The 26,753-nt window shown below is 42.9% G+C and overlaps 1 protein-coding gene across 2 annotated transcripts in view; it reads left to right on the top strand.

Moving 5' to 3' along the window:
• FGF13 (fibroblast growth factor 13) overlaps positions 1–26,753 on the top strand; it is a 481,330-nt gene that overhangs the window by 284,818 nt on the left and 169,759 nt on the right. For both annotated transcript variants that reach the window (XM_045996541.1, XM_045996540.1), the window contains exon 3: positions 9,708–9,875. In XM_045996541.1, the coding sequence (XP_045852497.1) occupies positions 9,708–9,875 (168 nt within the window). The remainder of the gene's footprint in view (positions 1–9,707; positions 9,876–26,753) is intronic.

Genomic DNA, 26,753 nt, shown 5'->3' with positions numbered 1-26,753 from the left:
AGAGTCCAGCGTGGGGCTCGGTCCCACACCTGGGAGATCATGAACTGAGCTGATACCAGGACTTGGACGCTCAACAGACTGAGGTACCCAGGTGCCCCTAGGGTTTCAGTCTTTAAGACACTGTGGCCAGAAGCACTCTGCTTTAAAAACGAGATGAGTGAGACCAAAGAAAATGTTCCAGTGAAGCCAGCCTCAACTAAACATTTTTGAGAAATGCCATTGTCATTCTGGAAGAAATACCATTTGTCAGTTTACTGCTCTGTGAGGGGTAGAGCCATCTTTTTTTTTTTTTTCTCCTGTGGGCCAATTCCCCTACTTTGGTTAGAAAACTAAAATGAACGTTGTGTGAAGCCTTGTGGAGACTAGCAAGAATGTAGGTGGTTGACGTGTTTTGCTTGGGAAAGACCCTTCCTCGGTAACTTGAATTCTGCCTCAGCTGATACTCAGGGAGGACTTTGTGCATACAAAGTCCCTATCGAGGGCTAGGCGTTGTGCTGGATTCTTCCACACACATCATCTCTTTTAATTCTTACAACAGCCCTGTTGACCACTGTGATTCGGTTTGGTCGCCTGTAAAAGATGGAAATGGATCAGCTCAAGGTCATGGCAGAGGTGGCAGGGGTTTCCCGAGTCTCAAGCTCTTTCCTCTGTCCCATGGCAGGGTTGCCATGATCGTACACTGATTCCGCCAAATTGTTGTTTGGCTTCGGGAGAGAAGGAAACGAACCCAGACAGAGTCCCCACTGTGCACCAGCCACTGTTCTAGGCGGGTCTCGCCTTCAAGGTGGCCAGTGGTCACCTCAGAATGTTCTGTAAAGACAGACTCTGATTCTGTTGGTGTGAACTTGGCAAGGCTAAGAGCCTGCATTTCTAATAAGCTCCTACGTGATAATGTGTGCTGCTGGTTCGGGGCCCTCCTTTAAGAACAGGATCTGAAACCAGGACGGATTGATTGTAAGGCCTTTGCCAGTACACCCTGCCACATTCCCTAAGGCTTTTGAAACGTCCTCCTTGAGCGATCCATTTGTATTCCTTACTTAATTAAGGGGCCTAACACTTGAAATTTCTCCTTTCTTTAGAGCTATTCCTTCTATGCTCAGGAAAACATCTTCATAGTCAATCGTGCTTACACTCGTGGCTTTAATTTTTCTCTTACTCCCTCAATTAGACACATTGGTTTGCCATCCAGCTGAACCTTAGAAACACCTGAGAAGCTTTTTAAGGCCTACCAAGACCCATACCCCACTATGAGACCAATTGAATGAGAATCTCTAGAGGTGAGAATTTTATAAAAGCTTCTCAGATGATTCTGATTCTGCAGCTAGACTGGGGAACCCCTGAATTACAGGGTTCAAGGAAGCAATTTCTGGGAAATGTAGCCCGAACTCCTTATCGTGTGTTGTCATGAAATAAGGGCCAGCATATTTAACCAATCACCAACAAAGTTCCCAATGATTTCTTGGCTCCATTTTGTTTTGTGACTGTGAGCTTAGACTGTACCACGGTTGAGACTATAGCATATGTAGACTTTGAAATAACTGTGTGGGGGTGCCTGGGTGGCTCAGTGGGTTAAGCTGCTGCCTTCGGCTCAGGTCATGATCTCAGGGTCCTGGGATCGAGTCCCACGTCTGGCTCTCCACTCTGAAGGGAGCCTGCTTCCCTCTCACTCTCTCTGCCTACTTGTGATCTCTCTCTGTCAAATAAATAAATAAAATCTTAAAAAAAAAAAAAAAGAAATAACTGTGTGGACCCTGAGGATGAGGAGCTGAGGAGGAAGGATTAGGGTAGCGAGATGAAGCATCATGGGTTGGCTTCAGGCAAAGACACATGTTCTCACTAGCCCAAGACATGGACCTTGAGGGGCATTAACAAGAATAGAGCTTGGTTTGACTCAGTTCAACAAAACTGGCTGGTGAGAGAGTCATATTGAAAAAATCATATGAACAGAGGGCAGGGGTGGATTAATGCTATGGTAGAGTTGTGGACAAACCACCGTAGAACAAGCTCACGCTGGAACGGGGCTGCTACGTGGGGATGTGGACAGCTGTACAATTTTGTATGTGGCAATGCTGGGCTGAGATATGGAAAGAAATGGAAATAGTAAGATGACTAGGGGCCAGAGCCTGCTCTTCAAGGAGAAAAGAGCACTTTTCACCAGGGATAGTGCAGAAAGGCTCGCAACCCTAGCTGTGCCCTTGATTCAGCTGAGGAGCTTGGAAACCTACCAGGGCTCCGGCCCAGCCTGCAGATTCTGGTTTAATTGATCTGCTCTGGCACCATGAGTATCTCTAACTTTGTCAAAGCTCCCCCGGTCCCGCTCCTGCTGCACCACAGCTGAGAACCGCTGGTTCAGACTGTGTTTGCACTGGGCTGAGGACAATGCAGTTGGCTGGGAGAGGCAAACCAACAACTGGGGCTGTCGTTCTCCACGTGTGGTCCTTGCCCAGCAGTCACAGCCCTTAGGGACTTGTTAGAGATGCCAGCACTCATGCTCCAGCCCTGACCACCTCAATGAGAAACTCAGAGGGAGGGGGACCAGCCGCCTGTGTCTCCACGAGCTTTCTAGAGGAGTATGACAGCCGTTTCAGTTTGGCTCGGACTTGAGCAGGGTGCATGGCAGGGGGATGCAAGGACATAAAGCTGGACAATGTGCAAGGAACAGGCTGGTGTCAGTTCCTTGAATTGTGCCATTGAGATGGGCAGCAAGGCCAGTAAGCTCAGGTGGAGTGTATTTCTCTGTGGTCTCGCTGTTCCTCGTTTGCTCAGAACAGCAGCAGGGATAAACCAAAGGTCGTTCATGCAGGGGCACAGGACCTCCGAAAGCACACTCTGCTCTGCTGGTGGAAGCTGCCACTTTTCTTGTTAATGGACTCGTTTCTGTCTTCAGTCGGAGGACGCATCCTCCCTGGTGACGTGGGCCTTTAGAAGATGGAAAGGCCAGGCTTCAAGAAAGCTCCCTGAATAAGGTCAGAGAGGGTTTCCCAGCCTGTCTTCTTACCTCTCACTCCCACCTGAGCCAGGTCTTTGGTTGGCCGGACCCCACCTGTTTTTCCCAACAGGTCCTGAGGATGCTTGCCATTGATGCTGCCCCGTGTCATCATTCATGGGACAAAGCCTTTGCCTTAGGCTGAGTAATGACCCCACCGATGTGTAGCAGTTATGCTTTAGATCTCGCCAAAGACTTTCCGTTGCCTAGGTGATTGGCATGCTCCCCAGTTCATTTTCCTCTTTCTGATCTGGCCTGAGTGGGGTAGTATTCCTTCCCCAAATGGAACAGCTGGGTCCCTGCAGGCCGCTGAGCATCTCCACGGGTCACAGTGGGACTTCCAGGATGGATGCTTATTCTTTACAAAGAGTTTTCTAAACCAGAGGGACTTTACCCATCCTCAAGTCCAGCGATTCTCAGCTAAGGTGATTTTGCCTTCGTCCTGCTAGGGCGAGGCATTTGGCAATATCTGGAGATGGTTTGGGTGATCACAACTTGGCTGGGGCAGGGTGGGGGAGGGTGCCCCTGACACCAGTGGGGTAGAGGCCAGGAATGCTGCTAAACATCCTTTGGGAGGCACCTGGGTGGCTCAGTGGGTTAAGCCTCTGCTTTCGGCTCAGGTCATGATCTCAGGGTCCTGGGATCGAGCCGCGTGTTGGGCTCTCTGCTCAGCAGGGAGCCTGCTTCTCCCTCTCTTCCTCTGCCTGCCTCTCTGCCTACTTGTGATCTCTCTCTGTCAAATAAATAAATAAAATCTTAAACAAACAAACAAACAAAAAACATCCTTTGGTGCACAGAGCAGCCTCTCAAAACAAAGAATTATCTAGCCCCAAAGAAACTGGCCTAGGACCCATCACTTATTTTTGAAATGGCAAGTTTAAGTTTGAGGCTCAGAGGTGAAGTGGCATTCCAGAGATCACCCAGATGGTCCATTGTGAGACAGAGCTGGTGGGGGTGGGAGGGTTCTGGTTTACTAACTGCCACAGTGCCATGTTCAATGGTGTCGTCTCTGTCCCATACAGCCTTTCTTCCATGGCTGCTACTGCTGTATGCCTGCCAGCGGCCAGACGATGTGGGAACCCCTTCCATTACGAAGCCACCTTCTTAGCACACGCTTTCAGTGGAGGCATGATTAGCCCCAGAAGGGAGTGATCTTATGTGTGCAAAGCATTGTGGGTCATTAGGGAAAGCAAAGATGATGCCAAAAGACGTGGTTCTCGCCCTCTGGGAGCTTACATTCAAGTTGTGAAGGAAAGACATATATATGAAAATAATTATCAACCTAAGGTTTCAGTAAAAGCCTATAATGATAACCAAAAAGCTGTAGGGTGATAAACGAGACAAGTAATGTTCCTGCCCGAGAGAGCTTGTGTTCTTGTGGGGAGAGTGAGATGAGACACATGCATGTAGTTGACAAGACATGTCTGAGGAGGTGAGATTTAAGTAGGACCTGGAAGGACATAGAGTGGGAGTCATGGTGAACAACAAGTGTAAAGCCTTCAGGCAGGAAAAAGCTGCCATATTGTAGACACTAGTGGAAGAATCTAGTGTGAGTAAGAAGAAGAGAGGCTTTGATGGAATTAAGGAAAAGGGAAGCTACCGTGATAGAGAGTCCCCATTTCATTCTACCGGGAAAAGAACAAAACAGCCGGAACAAACAAAAATGGGAGGAAGTCCTAATCGTGGTTGAGAATGCTGGATGGAGATGGGGGAGGTTGCCAAGAAGAAGGGAACTGAAATTTCTAGAAGGATTTTAAAGTTGTTTTTATGTTGGTTATTAGTATTGGATTCTGTTAAGAGAATTACTTAAGTTACTCATTTACATTTACACCTGCCATCTTGATCGTATCTGCTATAGCAGTAAAGCTGAAATATCATATACAGATAAGTAATAGACAGTCAGAAGGCAAAAATGGAGGTCTTGAGGTAATATCCTGTGGCTGAATGTACTTTTCAGCATGACAGGTGCTCAGTGACATGGCAGAGTAATTTGTTCCAATTACTCGATTTTCTTCTTACTATTTTCTCGTTATGCAAGGACTTTTGATAACGTGTGTACTTTGCCACATTTTCTGATTCACAGGTGTTTTATGTATTTGTTTCTTGGAGCCACTTATATATGTCTAATAACTTTGATTGGTAGCTCCAATCATTTCATTTCCATCGCTCTGGTGATCTCAGGTTTGCTGTGATTTAAAATCATGTATCATTAATTATGCTGAGTCATCTCTTGAAGAGTTCATTTTAAAGCAAAAAACAGCATCATCGAATAATTGGGGGCTTGTTAACTGTTTCCAGCTTGAAGCCAGCAAACCTCGCGAATCCCAGGGGCCTGGTGAGGGAGCAGGTGCATACGTGGCATTATCTAAATGGTCTCCTACGCTGTGTCTGGTTGCTTTTCCGTCTTTGAATGACAGAACTTTGTTGGAGGCAGGGGTGATCTTTTAAGCTAAGTCATGTTGAAGAGTTTTTTAACACACAGTGTTGGTGCAGAGTGGTCTTACTTTAGATTTTCTGGTAAACACACTGGAATCCTGGCTTCCAGGCTGGGCTTTTCCAATAACTCTGTGACATGACAAGATATGTCCCCTTCCTGAGCTTTATTTCCTTATGCTCTAAGGCAAAGAGGTTGCACTTAGTAATCTCTCAAGAAATTTTGTTTGGAATGACATGGAGGATGATGTTGGGGGTGTTTGTGATACTACTAAATATTTGTATTTACTGGTAAAATTTATAAAGTAAAACAACTGGATTTTTTTAAAAAATAGGGATAAAGGTAGGTACATTACATTGGGATTATAGGTACATTACATTGGGATTTTTTAAAAAGATTTTATTTGTTTATTTGACAGACAGAGATCACAAGTAGGCAGAGAGGCAGGCAGAGAGAGAGGGGGAAGCAGGCTCCCTACCAAGCAGAGAGCTGGATCCCAGGACCCTGGGATCATGACCTGAGCTGAAGGCAGAGGCTTTAACACACTAAGCCACCCAGGCGCCCCGCATTGGGATTATTTTTTTTTTTTAATCAGTGATTCAGTTTTACTAGAGATAATTGCTTTCCCTATGTTCAGTTGTAAATGTGAATACATATCTCTGTGAACATGAGTAGCTTAGATTTAGGTCATCAGGCTTAGACTTAAAACCCCTTCCCTTGCCATAACTGCCCCCCTCTTACCCCTGTCCTTGATCTTGGTGATTGCTGAGAGACCTAGAGGAGAGTGGGGCTGGTTTAGTGCCAATCCAGTGATGCCGTTGGGAAACCCAATTCTTGATGCAGACTTGCCTACCCAAATGGTTAGTCAATAGAACACCTTTTATAACAGGCCCCAGTTCTTTCATAAATTCTGCTCATAACAATCAACCCTCTCCCCTAAAGTCACTTATTCTTGTCACTTCCATGTCTGAGTATGCCACCTGACAGTGTCTGCGTGTCTGGATGTGTGGATTTGCATGTGTGCACTTGTCTTCTCCCAACTCTTGGCCATTCCTGTGGGACTTTGCAATCCCTAGGAGGTGGGCTGGGAGATCAAGGCCAAAGGCACTGACTATGTGGGTGCAACTTCCCAGAAGAGGCCTACCTTCCAGTAGCCGTTGTCATGGGGCTCAGCAACCTTCCTCAAAACATGGGGCCTCATGGTCCAGAAATCAACCATGAGCCACTGTTACAGTCTTATTTGACTGGAAGAGTCAAGTTGAGCCTCTGAAACTGGAGGAGGCTTTGTGAAAATCCATTGTCTCCCTAATCACTGGAGTCGTTTGTCTCCCTACGAGATTGGATAAATCTATTGTTGGGGAGGGCAGCAGGAACCATTGCATAAATGTGGACAAATGGCTTGAATGAACAGAAGGAGGAGTGATTTTCAGAGGATAGAGGTCACGTGCAAGAAGGCAATGCACTAGAAGGAGAAAAATGGCAGAAAACATTGGACTAAGCCAAGGAAAGAAGAATTGCATTCTTTTTTTCTGTTTTGATGATCTGGCTACTTTACAAGCCTCATCTCCCTTTTATAGAACTAATATTCCTTGAAAGCTTTGCGTCCTCATGCCTTTTTTAGAGAAGTAGAATTCAGGTGCCCACCTGCCCTAGTGGTGGGGTCCTGTTGGGAGTGTCCTGACAGTCCTGTTGCTGCCATTGCACAAGAGCCAATGTCCTAGCTGAGGGAGCCCTGGGAGTAAATGGATTTGATATAATAGTTCTAATTTTTCATGTAGAATATCCCCAAGTTCAGAAATTTTATAGACCCCAGTGAGGTGTTGCCTATGCAATGTCACTTCTGGTTAAACAGTCCACAGTGTTTCTAGCTCTTGTGTCAATGTGACACCAAGCCATTGACAGATTGGATTTTTTGCTCTTTTGCCTGAACTGACTGATGTTTAGGGTTGAGTAGAGACAGCCTGGGACCCAAAGCTAAGCCATTAACTCCCAGATGTTCACAATTTCTAAGGAAATGTTCTATGCCTGTGGTTATTACTCACATGGCTCCTTGAATGCTCTCATCTTGGCACCTTTTGCACTCGCTGAATTCAATTTTAAGAACAGGAGAGAGAATTTTGTGGAAAGCAATTATCCTGCACTTTTGTGACCTTCATGCTTTCCCCACCATGATGAATTTAAGGGCTGGTTCTTGTATCGGTCAGCATGTCGCTTTTATTAGAATTTTGTTGTGTGTTACAGATTACCAGTTGTATCTAATTAAACAATAATGATGGCGGTGCAACGCATTTTCTGGGAATTAATGACCAGCTGGAAAGATCTGATGGCTAGAGAGTCAGCAGAAGGCTATTAGCTTCAGTTGGCCATTAATCTCCAACAATGCCCATTTGTGACGTCATTGTTGCTATTGAAAAATGAGAGTGGAAGACAATTTCCTGATGTTTATTGTGAGCTTCCGAATGATAGGTTCCCCATGTATTATCAAAAAGTTATTCTTTTCTTCTTAATCCGCCAATTGTCCTTTCCTCTTAAAATATGTTTCTTATACATAGTGCGTGAAAATGAAATTTCTTAGTTTCTGGATGATCATGGGAGTTTCTTTTTTTAAAGAGTTCCAAGTTTGGGAGGTTTTCTTTAAATATTTTGGATGGTAAAACCAGAATTGGTCTTCAGCTGTGATGCTGGAATTTGATAAGTGTCTGTATTATCCTAACTCTCTGCTCATAGCAGGAAATGGTTGCAAATGTTTTGAATAGCAGCTGTTGCTATTTCACAATGAGATTCTATGGAGTTCTAGTCACATTCCTAGTAGATGAAGGGGACTCTCTGCCAGGAAAAACTGTGATGGTGTGCCTATATAATATTTTTGATTACTGCTGCTGAAGGCTAGAGGAAAATAAAGAGCTGGCTAAAATATTCATCACCTTCTTGCATAATTTAATGACTTATAAAGGAAGACAGCAGTTCCACATACAAGCCATCTATCAAGAACTTGTTCTGAACTCATAATGCTAATTTCAAAGTTTTGTTGGGTTTTCTACCATTTTTTTTTTTACCCCAACACGAAAGAAAGTTCTTAAAAGGTTGTTAAAATCCCAGCCAATGAGCTGGGAATGTTTTGCCAAACACAGAAGCTTCAGGTCCCACCGAATTTCTACCATAAGCTATTTATATTTTACAAACACCACAGCATTCTTCTGCTGATGGGAAAGTTGCTGGTGCTATCAGTCCTTCTAAATGCATGCTAAGTGTATGCATTTGGGGGTGTAGGATGAGTCAGCATGCCATTAATCACAGCTTTAGAAGGCACTGACTCACTCCTGGCAAAATGGAATGGCCTCATTGGGAAGGGTGTGAAAGACAAAAAAAAAAAATCCATTCTGGGGTCACTTCCCTGTTTCTGCAAATGCAGATCGAATTTGCACTGCCCAACCCCTCTTGGTGGGTGATTTTTCGGCTGACGAGTGTTGCGGTGGGGACCCTTTCAAATCAGACCCCGTGTTTTTACAGGGAGAAAGCGCTTAGACATTCACAGTCTTGCTTAGGACATGCAGAAAGGGTCTGGAAAGAAAAGGCAAGCTGAGAGGGGCTGGGCATCTATCTAAGGCCAAATTTGGCGAACCAGGTCCCTCTCTCCCACCCTTCAACAAGGTAGGTCTTTGATCTAGATCTGCTGTTGGTTGTGAGGCTCACAACAATTTCTTGTCCTCATTAAGGGGTCCTTGAATATCTGAAATCTATCAGCGACAGCCCCAGTTCTCTCTGAAAAGCAAAGATTCAAGAGCAGCACCCTTGAATCTTCTGTCTGATTGGGTGTATGTTGGGTTAAAGTCACTAAAGTCAAGTTCTCCCGGGGCGGAGACCACAGAAAGAGGCAACAGTGAATACATTGGTAATTGGCGGACCTCAGCCAGTTCAGCCCTTATTTCTACTATAGCTGCAATTGCAATGTGTGAGGGCTACTTGGTGTTTATTTAGGTACAATACGGTTATTGGTGTTAAAGTGTTTTATGGTACTTCTGGCACAGTTTCACACCCTTACCTTTTCCTTGTACTAGGAACAGAGGTCTGTAGAGTCGAGTAAGCTATTCCCAGGGCTTTATTATTTTAAAGTCAGCCCCTAAAACTAACGTCAGCAAGCGTCAGCAAGCTAGTAAACGTTTTCCTTTGAAACTTTTCTTAGGAATGTTGTTTCTTTAGTCTTCCCCGGGAGTAGATGGGATTTAAGACGTTTGCTGCTTTCTTGAAGCTCTAACTTGAGTTCATTTTGTTGTGTGGTGACCACAGTTCTGGATGACGCCCCCCCTGGCACACAGGAGTACATTATGTTACGGCAAGATTCCATCCAATCTGCGGAATTAAAGAAAAAAGAGTCCCCCTTTCGTGCTAAGTGTCACGAAATCTTCTGCTGCCCGCTGAAGCAAGTACACCACAAAGAAAACACAGAGCCCGAAGGTTTGTGCCCAACGGACGCGTGTTATTGCTTGTTTTCTCTTATTCTTCTTTCTTTCTCTTTCTTTTTGACTGTGCATTGCCCTCTGGTGTGCTGTGTGTCGTTCGGCCCCTGACAGAGTTAGGAGGCCCCTGGCTCGCCGGTGAATGTGTTATGCAGGCTCAGAAGGAACACTGTATAATACAGTCATCTCGGGCCCAGCGCGCACGGCCTCCTGCTTCTCACAGCGGAACTGGTCTCAGCTGCTGTCCTTCCATTGCGCCGTTTTGGCTGCTAAAGTTGCTTGCTCCTGTGGCCAACATCTGGCCAAGTCTGTTCCCATCACTTGCATTCCTGAAACAGCAGTTGGCTGAGGAATGACACTTCTAAAGGGACATAATGAGAAGATGGTTCCAAATTCTCTGACTCTCCTCCACTCCATAAAGCTTCCGCATAGTGCTTGAAGAATGCTCGTGGTCTACTTAGTCCGCTGAAGCAGGCCCTGACGTCCCATGTAATGCACGCCCAGTTGTACTTGGCCACAGTGAAATGCATGCCTCAAGGACATTCTTGAGTAGTTTGTTTTCCTTTGCAGCTCAAGTCCAGGTTTGGAAAATTCTACTTGCCGCTACTTAAACTGAGGTCAACAGCATGTGCATCGTAATTCATGCTACAAACCTCTCTCTAAAGCAACTCGTCTGTCTGGAGAGAATATTCAGACATTTCCCCCCACTTTTTTGCATATATCAAATAGGGACAAAATGTGGTCAGCTCTTTGTCATTTGTGTCCATTTCAGCTTCCTCGCTTCCACATAGAGTTTTAAATGTTCGTTGGCAGGAAAGGAGACGTGTACATTTTTCCGTGTTCGTGTGTATTTCAGCCATAGAATAGAATATTTGCATTTCTATGCATGCTTTGGTATTCAAGCTGTCTGATTTGGGGGTGAGTTCTGATGTCAACAGTGAACTCATCTGGAGATGTAGATGGTGACCCTTCACAGTGAGTAAAATGAATCTTTTGGTGGTATGGTAGAGAGGATACCAACTTGAGCTCATGCTTCATTGAAAAAAAACTTCCAACCAGTGACAGTTACTTTACTCTTTATAATGCATTTCAATATTTTCTGCTTTCTTTTCTCTCAAATTACATATACTTGCAAATAAACACACACACATATAAAACCGATGTTTATGTTATAGATCTATACCGTTGATGATATAGTCATATATATTAAGCATATATAACATAATTGAACATATATGTTACAGATACTATACTGTTTTTCTACTTGCACATAAGCCTAGAAAACAAAATTTGGTTAGAGGAAGAAAAGGAAGCAGTTTAAGAAGCACCTGATTCAATTAGTCAAGCAATCAGTTTAGAAAGTTACTTCAAATCATTTTAACAGTACTCAGATTTAAGAAAAATAGAGTTGAATAACCTAAATTTAAACCCCCACGCCTTTTCTTATTATATACAATTTTATCAAGATCTGTGAACTTTCAAAATATCCCTTGGAGCGTACCGTGTATACGTGTATGTAGCACCGTGTATTTCAGATAGGAAGAATTCTTTAGAGACTGGATAGCAGTAAAACTCCTCATATAAGATTTGGATTGTTTTTAATCTGTCATTCCATCTACATGTTGAGTGGCTGTCATCATGCTTAATGTCACCATCATCGTTTTACCTGTACGCTTTGATGATGGGCATTGTCTTCTTTCAGACTGAAGATTTTCCTTATCTCGCTCTCCTTCCAGGTCCTCTGGAATAGTGAAGCTAATATTTCCTTCCTTGCTCCTATGGATTATTTGTAAACAGTGTTAGACTCATTACAGGCTTTCTGGAATGCCATTTGAATACCACAGCTTACAATTTTGCTATACCCTGCTTCGTAAAAGGTCCCAGAAGTTAATGGGAAAACCAGACCTTGAAATGAAAACACTTTGATCTCTGTACCAATTAACAGGGTCCAGAAGATCCTAGACCGGGTGAAAACAGTGATGCTGTGGAAGAGATCTAGGATAAATAAGGAAACTGTATCGAGAAATTAACATGCTTACTTCATGTAGGATACCAAGGCTCGTCATTTCCAGGCAGTGAAGTAGCCACAGGTTTGGAAGGGTTCAGTGGTCATTCTGGCAACCTGGAAGATGTTGGCAAGACTGGCTTTTAAATGCTGTAGAGTCCAGTCTTTAGTTTTCTCTTATAGCTGCTGTAACATGTTATTGCAGTTAGTAGAAATAAAAGGCCTCTTGATTACAAATAGAATCTTCATTCTGAACTATATCCACACTTGGAAACATTTTATTCTTGTGTGAAGCATTTTGGAAGAGAGTTCCTTTCATGGTTTCTGGGCCAAAGCATGAGACCTTAACTGAACTTGCCGTGGATGCCCACCAGTTCCACCACATGTGAAGGCGATGGACAGGATGACCTCTTCTAATGAGGTGGTTTTGATGTAACCCTCAAGTGAAAAGTGAAAACTTCGTTGAAATTTGGGAGGAAAATTAAAGTTTGAATTGGGTAAGTTTTAGAAGTGATGAAATTAGATCAAAGAGCTTCCGTGTGCATTATGATAAATCTGCAATTAATTTTCTTCTTACTGAACTGATAAAAATTGACCAACTATTTTTATATTATTACAGACAAAGTCTTGGTGTTCCATTTGATCGGTGGTGTCTTGGTGCGGGTCAGATTATCCCCATAGTTTATGACCGCCTGAGATTTGCTACAGATCATTTATTTACAGTTCAAAGTTACCTATCTTTTAAAAGGTATTTTTGGATCATGTCTAGGGCCCTCAGAAGCCATGTGAAACAATACATTGGAGGATGGAACCATCCCACTGGCTTTTCAGGATACACTAAAGCCATGTTACACTTTGCCAGAAGCACGTTTCTATTTCTGAGCGGCCAATTCCAAAATAAGTTCTTTAATCTGTTCCAAATGCTTGTGATTTTCAGTGATATGATAATTTACATAAAAACCACTTATGATGTAATCTTATATGAGTACCGGCATTTGGCTGAAGACACACATACAAGTATCTGAGAGTCAAATGTGGCCCAGGACCAGCAACGCTCTTTGTTAAAAGAAAGCCACGTGGAGAGTGGAGGTTGTTACCAAAACCTTCCTTCTTACTGTTCCAGGAGGCTTTTGAAAAGAGAAAATATGATCCTTGTAGCTTGATTCTTTTCTTTCATTGTCGGGTGTGCCAAAATGAAATCACTGATTTCGAGTAACTTCTGAAAGCCACTCATCGGGCTTTTACTGATGTCTGAAGATTGTTCAAAAGCATCACACCGAGATATATATGATTGCAGGTTGATACTGTTGAAAATCTACTGAGAAAAAGAAATGGATTTCCAGCATTCACCTTTAGGATTAAAAATCCTGATTACAGTAGTAAATTTGAAGGAGTTAACACAATATAGAATACTGCGGAGCTCGGGGGTTGGTCAACCACTGTCTTTCGATCAAGTATTTGGCTTTTTTCTTACAGCCCTGTTTTCATGTGATTTATTCCATCTGCCTCAGGACATCTCTAACCTTTTAATTCAGAGAGGCATCCAACCATAGTGACTTTGGTTGGAGGAGAAGAGAACCTGGGCTCCAGAGTGGTGAGGAAATATGGCGGCTTTTACTGACCAAAAGAAAGCAAAAATTATGTACTCAATGTTATTGGGGGGCGAGGGCGTATTTGTAACTAGTGCCGACGACTCTTCCTCTGATGTTGCCTTGCTTTCTTTGCACCCTGGAGAGAACACATCCCCGTGAACAGCACCAGTCTTGCCTAAATGGTAGGAGAGGAAGAAAGTAGAAGAATATTGAGGAACACGTGAAGGGAAGTGTCTTTATTTTCGTCCTTAATTTTTCTTCAGCTTTGTTGTCTCCTGTTGTATGTCTTCCTCATTTGAATAATAATGAGCCTTTGGAGGAAAAATGGGTCTAATATTATTTGAATTAGTCATTTGAGAAAAATGAAGCAACCTCTGATGCTTGACACCTGGAAAATGTCTTGACTTTCAGAAAGGATGTGACTGGGTTCCATATCTGTCCCCTTGAGGGTGAGAACTGGAGGGTTATTCCTACTATATTAGGAAAACACGGAGCCATATGTTTGGGTGGCTCTGAAGCGATAAAAGACTTTACTCTTAATCTTTTAATTTCAAAGTAACTATGGCTTAGGGGTCACCTTGCCTTTGATGTATTACCTGAATGATGGCAAAACGACACCAGAGAGTTTTCTTTGCTCATTGAAGCAAATGGCGGCTTGATTACGGAGTCACAAGCAAGATTTTAAAATTCGTCCAAAGTGAAAACAAATTAAAGCCGGAAATCTGAAGGCCTTGGTGATTAGCAACGAGTAAACACTATCCTCTCGCCTGAAAGTATTCAAATGTGTTTCTCTCGGTTCCATGTTGGCTGTTTCTTAATAGTTGACTTACGTCCTTAAACATGAGGAGACCAGTAATGGCACATTCTCTCTTATGTCCTATTTCCCACCTATGGCAGCAAACAAAATTAAATCATATTTTGGGGAGAGTCTCTACTCTCTGGAAAACCCTTAATTTGATCAAGGAAGTATATTTAACAACCAGTAATTCAATGTCAGGCCAGGATGGGCATTTATTATTCTCTCGACTCAATCTCCAGGCTGGCCTTTACAGTAGAAACGAACAACCATTCATTCCTAGCAAATCTGATTTGCTTCTTAAAGCAACAGGCCTTCCTTTTTTCTTAAGCCTTGGTGTTTCCTTCGAGCTGGCAGTGATGTTTTCCTGAGGTTTCTCTTGGTTAATATCAAAGGCAGGTATTTCTCCTGCTGCTTCTTCTCCCATCAGCCAATGCTGATGACCCATTTCAAGTTTTCTTTTGTTTAAAATAACACTGCTCTGGGAAGATGCTCTGAAAGGTCCATTGGATTAATGACAGTGTATGGTGATGATTTTGACTTAAAAAAAAAAAAAGTGAATATCTAAGTGCCAATACTTGAAAACCCCATCCATCCATATGGGAACTGCCCCCTTAAAAGCTATTACTTCTGAGTAGTAGTAGTATAGTAAGATAGCACAGTGACTCCTCTTGTTTGTTTCTCTTTATGGCCAGTTGATAAACCATTTAAGAAAAGATGCCATTCTGTCCCCTTATGATAGGACCCAGGTAGGCTATGTCCCTTTTCCAAAAAGACATAGCCTGATTGACTTTTGGCTATTTCCCCAAATCAAGCCGAACCTGAATAGATGGGGGTCTCCCTGGGTTCAGGAGATACAGAGGAATCTGCTGTCACCTCTGCTTTGGTTTTAAATGATATCTTGCTCGCCTGGTTGGAGAGCATGTGGGGACTAACTCTACTCTCGTTCACATGTTCTTCAGTGATTAGCAGATCGGTATTTTCCAAATTATGTTTCATGAAACACTGATCATATAGCTATGTGAAAAGACAGAATCTGTGGTCAAATGCATGTTTCCCAAATTCCACAGCACTCTGAGAGAGTCTCAATTCGTAAGAGTATATTGAAAGTTTTGTGGAGTCTTATAGATCAGGAATCTGACTTTGGGCAATTTGGTGGTAAACATCTTCCAGCTACCAAACCTTTTTTTTTTATTTTTTTTTAAGATTTTACCCATTTATTTGACAGACAGAGATCACAAGTAGTCAGAGAGGCAGGCCGAGAGAGAGAGAGAGGAAGCAGGCTCCCCGCGGAGCAGAGAGCCTGATGAGGGGCTCGATCCCAGGACCCTGGGACCATGACCCGAGCAGATGGCAGAGGCTTTAACCCACTGAGCCACCCAGGTGCCCCCCAAACCCTTTTTTTAAGAAAGATTTTATTTATTTATTTGACAGAGAGAAAGAGAGATCACAAGTAGGCAGAGAAGCAGGCAGAGGAGGGGAAGCAGGCTCCCTGCTGAGCAGAGAGCCCGATGTGGGACTTGATCCCAGGATCCTGAGACCATGGCCTGAGCTGAAGGCAGAGGCTTAACCCACTGAGCCACCCAGGCGCCCTACCAAACCCTTTTTGTTCATCACACCTATTAGTGTCATACAAATACACTCTGGGAAACGCCATGCTGGCTCCCCTGGGCATCGGCATATCCCCCATCACAGCTGGGCTTTGACAAGTAATACACTTTGGAAATGGATGTTGTTCCCTATCTCTCTGACCCCCCTCCTCACTATCTTAAGGGAAATGGTCCTCAGAGTATGGATCCATGGATCAGGGCTGGGTCTGAAATTGTTTGTTAGGAGTCAATGATGAGATAAGGAGCTTGTCCTAGAATGTAAATCAATGCATGACTCTCTTCATCAGGAAAGTATTGCTGTCTTGCTGTGAGAAATAACGTCAGCTGAATGAGATAAAAAATGTGCTTAGTGACATAGTTCGCAGATCAGCCCTAAGTCTGTGGACAATACTTTGAGTGACACTGCTTTAGATTACTTAGCTGATCCTCAACCTTGGCCACACACTGAAATCGCCTGAGGCCCTTTGGAGGAAGAGTGATGCCTGAGTCCCGCATCAGACCAAAAACAACCATCCAACCAATAACTTGTCCAAACAAAAACGCTGCAAAATCTCTCGTGGCAGAGGTAGTTAAAAAAAATAGAACTACCCAGGTGATTCTAATGTGCGAACAGGGTTGGGATCGCTGCCTTAGGAAAAAATCACCTTGGCATAAGGTCTGGTGTGTGATGTCAACTGTCAATTCAAAATTCTTATCATGCTGATTGTGTGGGCCTCTTTAGGAGGTGGCCTGTGATGAGAGGGCACTGCTGGACAGGCAGCACTTACGTGACCTTTAGAACTTGTGGCCACGGAAGGTATCCATCGTTCTCAACACACACATGGGTGCACACTCGCATGCACCCCTTTCTGTTAATTGTTCCCTCTGGTGTGAGAAGCTTTTTATTTTGATGAGGTCCCGGTAGTTTATTTTTGCCTTTGTTTCCTTTGCCTCGGGAGACATGTCTAGTAAGAAGGTGCTGTGGCCGCGGCCAAAGAAGTTGCTGCCTGTGTTCTCCTCTAGGATTTCGATGATTTCCTGTCTCATGTTGAGGTCTTTCATCCATTTTGGGTTTATTTTTGTATCTGGTGTAAGAAAGTGGTCCAGTTTCATTCTTCTCCATGTTGCTGTCCGGTTTTCCCAACACCACTTGTTGAAGAGACTGTCTTTTTCCCATTGGATATTCTTTCCTGCTTTGTTGAAGATTCATTGACCATGGAGTTGACAGTCCGTTTCTGGGTTCTCTATTCTGTTCCACTGATCTATGTGTCTGTCTTTATGCCAGTACCATCTGTCTCTATGACTATAGCTTTGTAATGTATCTTTAAGTCTAGAATTGTGATGCCTCCAGCTTTGCTTTTCTTTTTCAACATTCGTCTGGCAACTCGAGCTCTTTTGTGCTTACATACAAATTTTAGGATTCCTTATTCCAGCTCTGTGAGAAATGCTGGTAATATTTTGATAAGGATTGCTGTAAATATATAGATTGCTTTGGGTAGTATAAGCATTTTAACAATATTTGTTCTTCTAGTCCATAAGCATGGAATATTTTTCCATTTCTTGTGTCACCTTCAATTGCTTTCATCAGTGTCTTACAGTTTTCAGAGTACAGATCTTACACCTCTTTGGTTGGGTTTATTCCTAGGTATCTGATGGCTTTTGGTGCAATTACAATTGGGATTGATTCCTTGATTTCTCTTTCTGCTGCTTCATTATTGGCACACACCCCTTTCTGAAGTTCCCTTGCTTCTTTGCCGCTCTGTGCTTTTTAGAACTATAATCAGGCTTCTCCATAAGAGCGTGGTAATCTGCCACCTTGTGACCAACATCCTTTCTTACAAGCAATTGTTTCAACACGTGTCTTCTCAAACTATGATTCAGCTTGCAAATGTGGGTGGAAGAGTTTCTTGGGATCAAGTATCCGTGAGTGTACCTGAAGAAGAGAAGACGGAGAAGGAGAAGAGTATATCAGTAAGCCAGACAAGTACCATTACTTCTTTGCTTGATTGCCCCCGTTCTTGGTGAAATTGCAAAAGTTGGCTCACGGTGCTCATGACCTGGGTGTCTGTCCCTAAATTGCACCAGAGGCTGTCGTCAGTGAGACATTGTCCTCTTATCAGGTAGACATCACCAGCTCCTACAGCATAAAATTACAACAGCACCATGTATGTGAAACCGACTTCGACGTGAACGGGAGACTTTAGTTGCTATCCATGTTTCTAAATCCTCCCTAGCACTGTGTACTACACTGATTCATATGCATCTGTTATACTCTACAGCATGTCTTAGTGTGCTCCAGAATCCGCAGCTTGAATAATGCCCATGGGAACGTGCGGAACAAGAGGTATAACATCCTGCATTTTATCAACACTTACCCTTGTCTTGCTTCACAGCTGATATCCACACTCACTCCAACACATCACAATCACATGTCCACTTGCACTCATGTGCTGGCATATTTCTCCTTACCAGCCCCAGCTATTTTAAGATATATATTCTTGGAACAGCTCCAAGTCATCCTTCAAGCCCATCCAGCTTTGGAAGTGACAAGTGTATGTTGGCTGGAAGACCAGATCCCCACAGAGGAAGGGAAAGAGCATAGCTCCCCTTAGCTGCTTCTCCATACAGTGGCTTCCCTAATACATGACAGGACTTGATTTGAACCTGGTTTTTCTGGCCTCTGAACCCCATGGCCTTTTCCCTCCATGGCTTCTCCATATGCTCAGTGTTCACTGTCTTGCCTTACATGTGAGTTTATTGTCTGATGGCAATGCAGAAGAGATATGTTAGTTTTAAAGGACTGGAAGGCTGTCCGCACCCCATTCTCAAGCTCTGCTATGAAAAGGAGTTGCCTTAAGTGGAAGGGACTCAGGAGGTATTTGTGAATTCTGTGGGCCTAGAGTTGGATGTAGGGTGGCACTCCAAAGAAGTAGGCGAAATGTCCCTTTCCTTCAAGGGGGTGATGACTTCATCTAGGGCACACAAAAAAGAGTAGAGTAATTAGTGAAGAGCTAAATTCAGTTTGAATGCGATAAAAATGTCCTTAGATTAAAAAAAAAAAAAACACACACACACACATGGGGCACCTGGGTGGCTCAGTTGGTTGGGCGGCTGCCTTCGGCTCAAGTCATGATCCCGGACTTCCGGATCGAGTCCTGCATTAGGCTCCCAGCTCCTTGGGGAGTCTGCTTCTCCCTCTGACCTTCTCCTTTCTCATGCTCTCTCTCACTCATTCTCTCTCAAATAATTAAATAAAATCTTTTAAAAAAGGACACATGAACAGGTTACTTGCCTACTCTCCTTTCTTTAAACTGGGAGATGCTCTTCACCTATAATGGTAGAAATGAGGAAAGGTCATTTCCAAGGATTAAACAAGTGATTCTATTGCTTAATTTTTTTTCTCAGCTCAATAAAGTTGCCACCATTGACAGAAATGTTATTAAGATCTGCTCTGAGTATTCCCCCCAGTTCCATAATAGTAGGTGTTACCTTGAGGTCTGGATGTTAGCAATGAACTCTCTTTCATCACTTGTTGGAACCCTACTCTCTAGCCCAAGGTAACTGATAATAAAAACATTAATTGACAATTATCCAGAATTTACTATGTGCCAAGCATTTTACCTAACACTATCTTAGTTCTTACAACAGTCCTTGGAGGTAGGTAGGTATTTTTTTTATTCTCTCCATATTATGGATGAGGAAACCAAGAGTCAGAGAAGTGAGCTAACTTGTCCAGTGTCACCTGACTGGCAGTGGTAGAGCCAATACTCAAACGTAGCCTCTCACTCCGAAGACAGTGGTGTCTCAATGACAAGAGACTACATCCCATAACAAAGCTGACCCTAGACATATCTTCCATTTTGTTCCCGGGTTACTCGTATCCACTTATGGAGACAAATTGCTGAGTATACTCTGTAAGCAGGGGGACCTTGGGCCTGCTGTCAGAGAAACAATAGATTTAAAAGTGCCTGGTTCTTCAGAGAAAAGAGAGACAGCCAGATTTAACTTTAACGTGCTTATAGGGCAAATTCTCTTCAAATGTGACTTGGTCAAAACGCTTCACCCTGTGCAGTATCAGAATTCGGATTGATTCACTGTGCTGTCATTTATTTATTTAACCTCAGGCCAGATCTTAATCCCCTCGGGCCAACTGACCTCCCACCTCAGAACATCATCTCACAAAATATCTGTTGACCTAAGTCCGTGGATGATAAAACCTGCATTACAAAGTGAGAACTGACTTCAGGCAAGTGAAGAAAAAGTCCTGCCAAACTGGGTTCGGTCAATGTCAAGATACTGTTCTGTGTGACTTTCATAAGGAGTGAGATCGCGTGCTATGGTCCATTTCCCTCCAGAAGCATGAAGAGGGGAGGTCACAGGGATTTGCATGATGTATTCTGTGCAGGACATTCTATACTGGGCTTTGGTTAGATGCTTAGCTATCCATTTTTAGCATCTTTTATGTGCCAGGCACATGAGGTTTATTATCGTTCATCTTCCCAACCCACGAGGCAGGGGTCATCCATCTTGAAGGACGTAACAGGGGAAACTGGCTCAAAGTCATACAACTATTAAGTGCCTTAATTGGAATTTGAAGCCAAGTCGGTTTTGTTCCCAAGTTTGGTTGGTCTCTTCGTTGTGCTGCCTCTGCTTGTTCTATACCTTTCGGGTGTGAGCCATGAGAAAAGAGCTCAGCACCATCCTACCCCTGCATCCATTGGCGGACATCGCGTGTGTTTCTCCACATCCTGGCTTGAATGTTGGTCTAAACAATAGGCCAAGGGTTTAAAAAAAGCAAATCTCCTTAACATTTGTCACATGTTTGTTTATCATTTTCTGTTTTGTTTTTGGAAATTTCGCTGCCTTTATATCTTTATTTCTCATGCACTCTGTTCTTTCCTTCTGGAACTTATTTTTTTAATTGAAGTATAGTTGACAGGCAATGTTATATTAATTTCAGGTGTACAACATGGGGCATCAACAGTTCTGTATGTTAGTCAGTGCTTACTACAGTAAGGGCAGTCACCATCTGCCACTGTGTGTTATTACTATATTACTGTGTTCCTATGCTATACTTTTTATCACCATGACTTCTTTACTTAATTAGTTTTGTTGAAGTATGATTGACACAAAATGTTACAGTGCAGGCGTACAACATAGTGATTGGACAACTCTCTACATTATGTTGTACTCATCACAACTGTAACTCCCATCAGTTACCATACAATGCCGGAACAGTACCATTGGACTTATCACACGTTCTTGCCCTTTTTTCCCTATATCAACATCTACCAACTGTAGGTCATTTTTCCTATAGTACTTCCTTAAATGAAATAATGCTTCAAAGCCATAGTTTTCCTCATGGAGCCACTGGACCTTTAAGCGGCCATAACTAGTTCTGTCATGAGCTGCCTCCCCAAGAAAAAAGAAGGGGGTGATGTACAGTTCTGGGAGTGCCGTGTTTCTGAGGTGGGGTGCACACGGATAAAGCCTGTTTTGAGGTCATCCATCTTTGAACACTCCCAGTGAGAACTCAGACATTCCATTCAGACACTGGATTTTTGTAATCACCTTGGAATAGAGCAGTCAGGTGCACCAAAGGTGGCCCCATTTTTAGGGTAGTTTGTAAGTGCAGGGAGATTGTAGGGACAGACATGTCTGTAATGGGATTATTTGCTCCGTCTGTCCCTCTTTCTTGTTGTGAGCGCAGGGAACTGACCCTGGATCAGGAGCAGAGCCTTGACTGAGGATCTTAATGGAACCAGAGCTGTCTTGGTTCACCTCTATCAGAAATTTGCCATTGTCCCTATGGTAGCACTGTTGACTTTGTCCCTTCCAGAAACACAACACACTGGGACAAGTGAGATGTGCCCCTTGTGGTTGCTAGTTGTCATTCAAAGAAGGTGTGAGTGCATGCGCGCACACACGTATGCACATCTTGAGTTAAAACAGCTTATTGAGAAAAACACAGACAAGCAGTAGAGCTCACATGGTCCCTCCCAGCAATGTGCAGCCTAATCACAGACCTCTGTGGAATAATGTGGACTCAAGCAGGCCATGCACACAGCAAGGCCATTTGTCTAGCAGGCTGCCTCGGGCTGTGAACAAAATCTCCTTCTTTTCATGCCACAAGGAAGGAATAAAGGGCATTTCAAAAAGTAGGGGTAATAGACGCTGCCAGCCAATGACTTTTCTCTTTTATTCCCTCTTCTGCCAATTTCTTCTATAATCACTTGATTTTTCTCTGAAAAGATAGCATTTTGGATTCATGTTAGAAGGTTCATGAACTGATTCAGTAAACTTCTAATTGGCATGCATGGTTGGCTCTTCACTTAGTGGATAATTGGCTAAATATATCCAGAATATTTACTGAGGGAGGAAAAAAAAAAAGCCCCCAAAGCAAATCAGGATAGTTGGGGAACCTTTTATTCTAGTGCAGCTTTTTCTCTGGGAGCAGTTACTGGTATTTTAAAAGAAGTCTATCTCCCTTCCCAATTAGGACTCCATTTAACATACATCCTTTATGTCATCCCTGCAGAATAAAGCTTTATTAAGCAGACGCCATGGGCATAGTACTGTCTGTCAACAATAAATACTCAATAACATTTACCATTAGGTACGTCTTCAAATAACCAATTTTGATATTCTGACTTCAACTGGCCATTTGCCCTAATTCTAGGCGGCAAATGACTGACAGCACTTCCAGTTACCATCAGCAGAATTGATATATTCGCCAATAGAAACTTATTATCTTATACAAGCCAGGAATTTTACTGGTTATTAGGCATAGCATTGAATAGGGGCACTCTTTCCACACTCAAGGACGAAAGAGTGGAAGGGAAGGCAAATGTTGAATTAGTCTATCAGTTATCTCTTTGCATTTTAAGTTACCCTAAAGCACAGGGGCATAAAACAGGAACAATTTCTTCTTTCTCCTCGTCTATCAGTTGGCTAGGTCTGCTAAAGACCATGTATAGGTTCTGCTGCTTTGGACTGAGTTGGCTCATATATTTGCAGTCAGCTGCCGAGTCAAGATGGTTATGACTGTTCTAGGATGGACACAAGGCTAGATCTTCCCACCTGTAGTCATGACCTGAGCGGAAACCAAGAGTTGGACGTTTAACCAACTGAGCCACCTAGGTGCCCCAAGCCTCTCATATATCCCTTTTAACATCTAGACTTGGTGGCCCAATTCATTTCAATATAAAACAGGTGTCTCTCCACTCCTGTCACTGATGTGCACTTGGTTTAGAATGTGTCCTGATAGGGTGGAGTGATGAGGAATCTCATAGTACCCGTTACTCCTTTAGCAGTAGGTCTTTGTAAAGAGGTCATTGATTTTTCTTCTCCATAGTGCATCCAAAGGTCTAAGTCTTTGCCAAGACTGATTTATTCTTTTGTTGTTTGTCCTTTTTAACATAGTTAAGTTTGCTCAATATTTTTAACAGCCTAAAAATATTGGACTGCTGGGAATTCAAATTAAAAGTAAATTGCCTCTTGAGTTCAGTATTTAAAAACAGGTATACTTTGGAGTTGTATTAATATGCTGCAATCAAGGATGACATTACGTGAGTTTCCAATAAAGCAAGTTTTCTGCCAACTTTACAAGCGTGCACTTTTGCTAGACTGTAGAAATCGATTCCTTCTCTGGCATTGAGTGTTTCTTGCTGAATCAAAGAGCTAGTGTTTAGAAAGAACAAATACATAGTTTTGTGATGAAGAATTGTTGAGTAGACAATATGATATCGAGCCTATATAATTGAGCTGTGTTCTCACCTCGGATTTGCGAATTCGGATCCCAAGGAAATGTTGACTTCCCATGCATAACTGGATGACAGTTTTCTATATAGGTGTCCCCTTGTCCAAGGTCAGATATGTCTTCTTTCATGGTCTCTAAAGAGTCAAGAGAAGCTTTGTACTATCAGGATGAGAAAATTAAAAAATTAACTAACTTTTCGCAGTGCAAGCTGGTCCAGAGGGTTTGGGGGAAAATTTTTTTTCATTTTGAAGGAAGCCTTGCACTTGGATCACCCCTTAATTAAGTCTGCATTAGGCTGCTACCCATTTCTAAACTAAGGTCAGAGATTAAAGCTGCTAGACCCCTTTTGTTCAGTTCCCTCTTTTACCAATACAGGAAAATGTCATGTAGAAAATACTGCATTCACACTCCTACCCCAACAACATTCAATTTTATCCTTAGCCTGTTCAGCACTACTTTCCTTCCTGACTATGTCTCAGTTTAATCTGTGCCGAGACAACAACCTGTACTATAAAATGTAGGTGTGTCCCAGTAGTGGAACAAGGAGGCTAACCAAGGAGACTATATTCCTATGGCTTGTCAGAACATTTGGTACCTGTCATCCTTTTCTCACTTGTCTGCTGGCCCCGAGAAAGGGCCTTGAAGAGGAAAGAGCTATGTCTGTGCACAGAGGGGGATGAAGGTTCAATTTAACATGCAATGTGAACTTTGTCTTCTCTCTTGTTTAGTTCCATTCCTGCTGGCTGCAGAGGAGGGAACACTGGGAAAATCAGAAATGGGCCTGTACCCCTGGAGTCCTCCAAGCAGTAGCATTTATGATCCTTGTGCACCGGTGCCCAATTTTTTCCACATGGAAGATCTAAACAAATCAGCCAACACATCCAATACTTGGCAACTAATAACATTGGATGAAAAATGATACCAAATTATCATGGGAAACCAAGTGAGAACTTTAACCCAGTGGGTATATTTATTAATGCTTCGTTCCTGCTATAAGAAGTAGTTGACATAACTATCTTTTTTATTCAGTCATGTCACCTTAGGCCCTGTGTTGAGCTAGAAGAGGGATTTTCAACCTTGGCACTCTTGATCTTTGGACCAGATAATTCTTTGCCTTCAGGGGCTATTCTGGGCTCTACACACTGGATGCTAGTAACATCCCCCAGAGTCGTGACAAAAACTGTCTGTTGACATTGCCAGATATTCCACGAGGAGAGAAATCCCCCCCAGGAAGAACCACGTGGGTATATACCAACTATGCAAATAAGAAAGATGTGGCCTACCAATTACTCCTTTTTTAAGAGCCAGTCCAAAGGCTTTGTTTAATTGTCACCCGTGTTCTCCTTCCTTGGACAACTTAATCCAAATTCTGCCTTACCCCTCCCACTCTTTCCTCCGTGTCTCCAAAAGCTTTTCAAGTTATCTAAAGTATTTACAAGACTTTCCAGTAAAATTCAATGCAGTTATTTGGGCTGAGAACACTTGGGCCAGGCCTCTGGATAAATTAATCCTTCCAAGGTCATTTAATGAGTATCCACTTGGTTTTTCCTTGTGTCTCCTCTAGGAGATCTGGAGCAGTATGACAGAGCTCCTGCCTTCTGTGAACTTACAGTCATATATAAAAAGTCATGTAAATCAAGTTGTGTCAAGGTTCGAGGCTCAGCTGCAACCCACTTCAGGAAATTCTTTTCATTGTGGTCCTCTTAGAAAGCTTCTATTCAGTCCATCTCTTCAGCAGAGCTGATGATGAGCAGAGGTGAAAGTATCCCTAAATATTTTCCTTTACATGTTTTCATATCTAGTTGAAAATTCAGAAATTTTGAACGTTAAATCTAAGCAGTAAGACTCAACCAACATTGACTGCATTGGGCTAGTCGCTTCCCTTGGGATCCTTAAAACAACCCCAAAAATGTACTATCAGCCTTTCCCTTTATCCTCATGGTTCCCTTATAGCAGCAAACATGAGATCAAGAAAAAAAGAATGTTGTTAAGCCTTGCATAATATTTTATGGGATACATAGAAATTAAATGCATCAAAGTTCAGAAAAATTAATATTCTAAAGGACAATCAAAGAACAGAATTAAATTTACCTCTCAGCGAATTTATTTTTTCAGAAGCAGTTGTGGTTTATCTGGTTCCTGCTTTTTGGCTTTGCTTTTATTCCGTTATCATAGTAAAGTGCCCCCGGTGGGTTATGTAACTTTGGACAAGATCCATTCCGTTCCGTGGCCTTTCATATCTTTTTCTGCAAAATGAAAAACAAAAATAGATTGAATATGTACTGATTTCTCTTCTTGTTTTAAATATCTCAGCTATGTAAAATGAGAATCAATATGTTACTAGGTTTTATAACGGATTTTTGCATAGTCCTATACACCATTCTTATTTCATGCATATGAAATTGTTTTTTTGCAATTACAAAGTACCTCCGTGCAATGAAAACACTTTTGTTCTGCCATCTTCATTTTTTTCTTTGCCATCTTCACTTTTTTTAAAAGATTTTTATTTATTTATTTGACAGACAGAGATCACAAGGAGGCAGAGAGGCAGGCAGAGAGAGGAGGAAGCAGGCTCCCCGCCGAGCAGAGAGCCCGATGCGGGGCTCGATCCCAGGACCCTGGGATCATGACCTGAGCCGAAGACAGAGGCTTTAACCCACTGAGCCACCCAGGCACCCCTGCCATCTTCACTTTTATATGCCAGCCCTTACCGTTCTTCCACCATCTTTCACTTCAAGGGAGTCCTTCAGTAGCCAGGTGCGATGAAGTTGCAATCACTGCTGTCAGGCCACCAGGGCCATAGAACCTGTCAGTCTGTTCCCTGGAACCTTCCAGGCGGTTGGCATTTAATGTTATTTTCTAGCGTGTACACGAGTTCTTCTACTATCACAACATGCTCTGGTAGCCGGCAGACTTCCTCTGATAGCAGCTGAACTTGAAAGTGGAGCCAATTAAACAGGAAGTACATTCTCACCTAGAGCAGGCTGTACATCACATGCACCCCCCCCCATGCTATGATTCCATGTGTCACAAGCTTATGTCTTGTCTCACAGTTTACTGTGCACTAATGTACCAATATACCAGCTTAGGGTCATAATGCCCATCTTGAAATAGAAGTTGCTTATGGTGTAGAGC

Source organism: Meles meles, chromosome X (genome assembly GCF_922984935.1).
Source record: "Meles meles chromosome X, mMelMel3.1 paternal haplotype, whole genome shotgun sequence".
NCBI classification, from domain to species: Eukaryota; Metazoa; Chordata; class Mammalia; order Carnivora; family Mustelidae; genus Meles; species Meles meles.
Note: the sequence above shows the minus strand (reverse complement) of the source record. Positions and strands in the feature narration are given on the sequence as shown.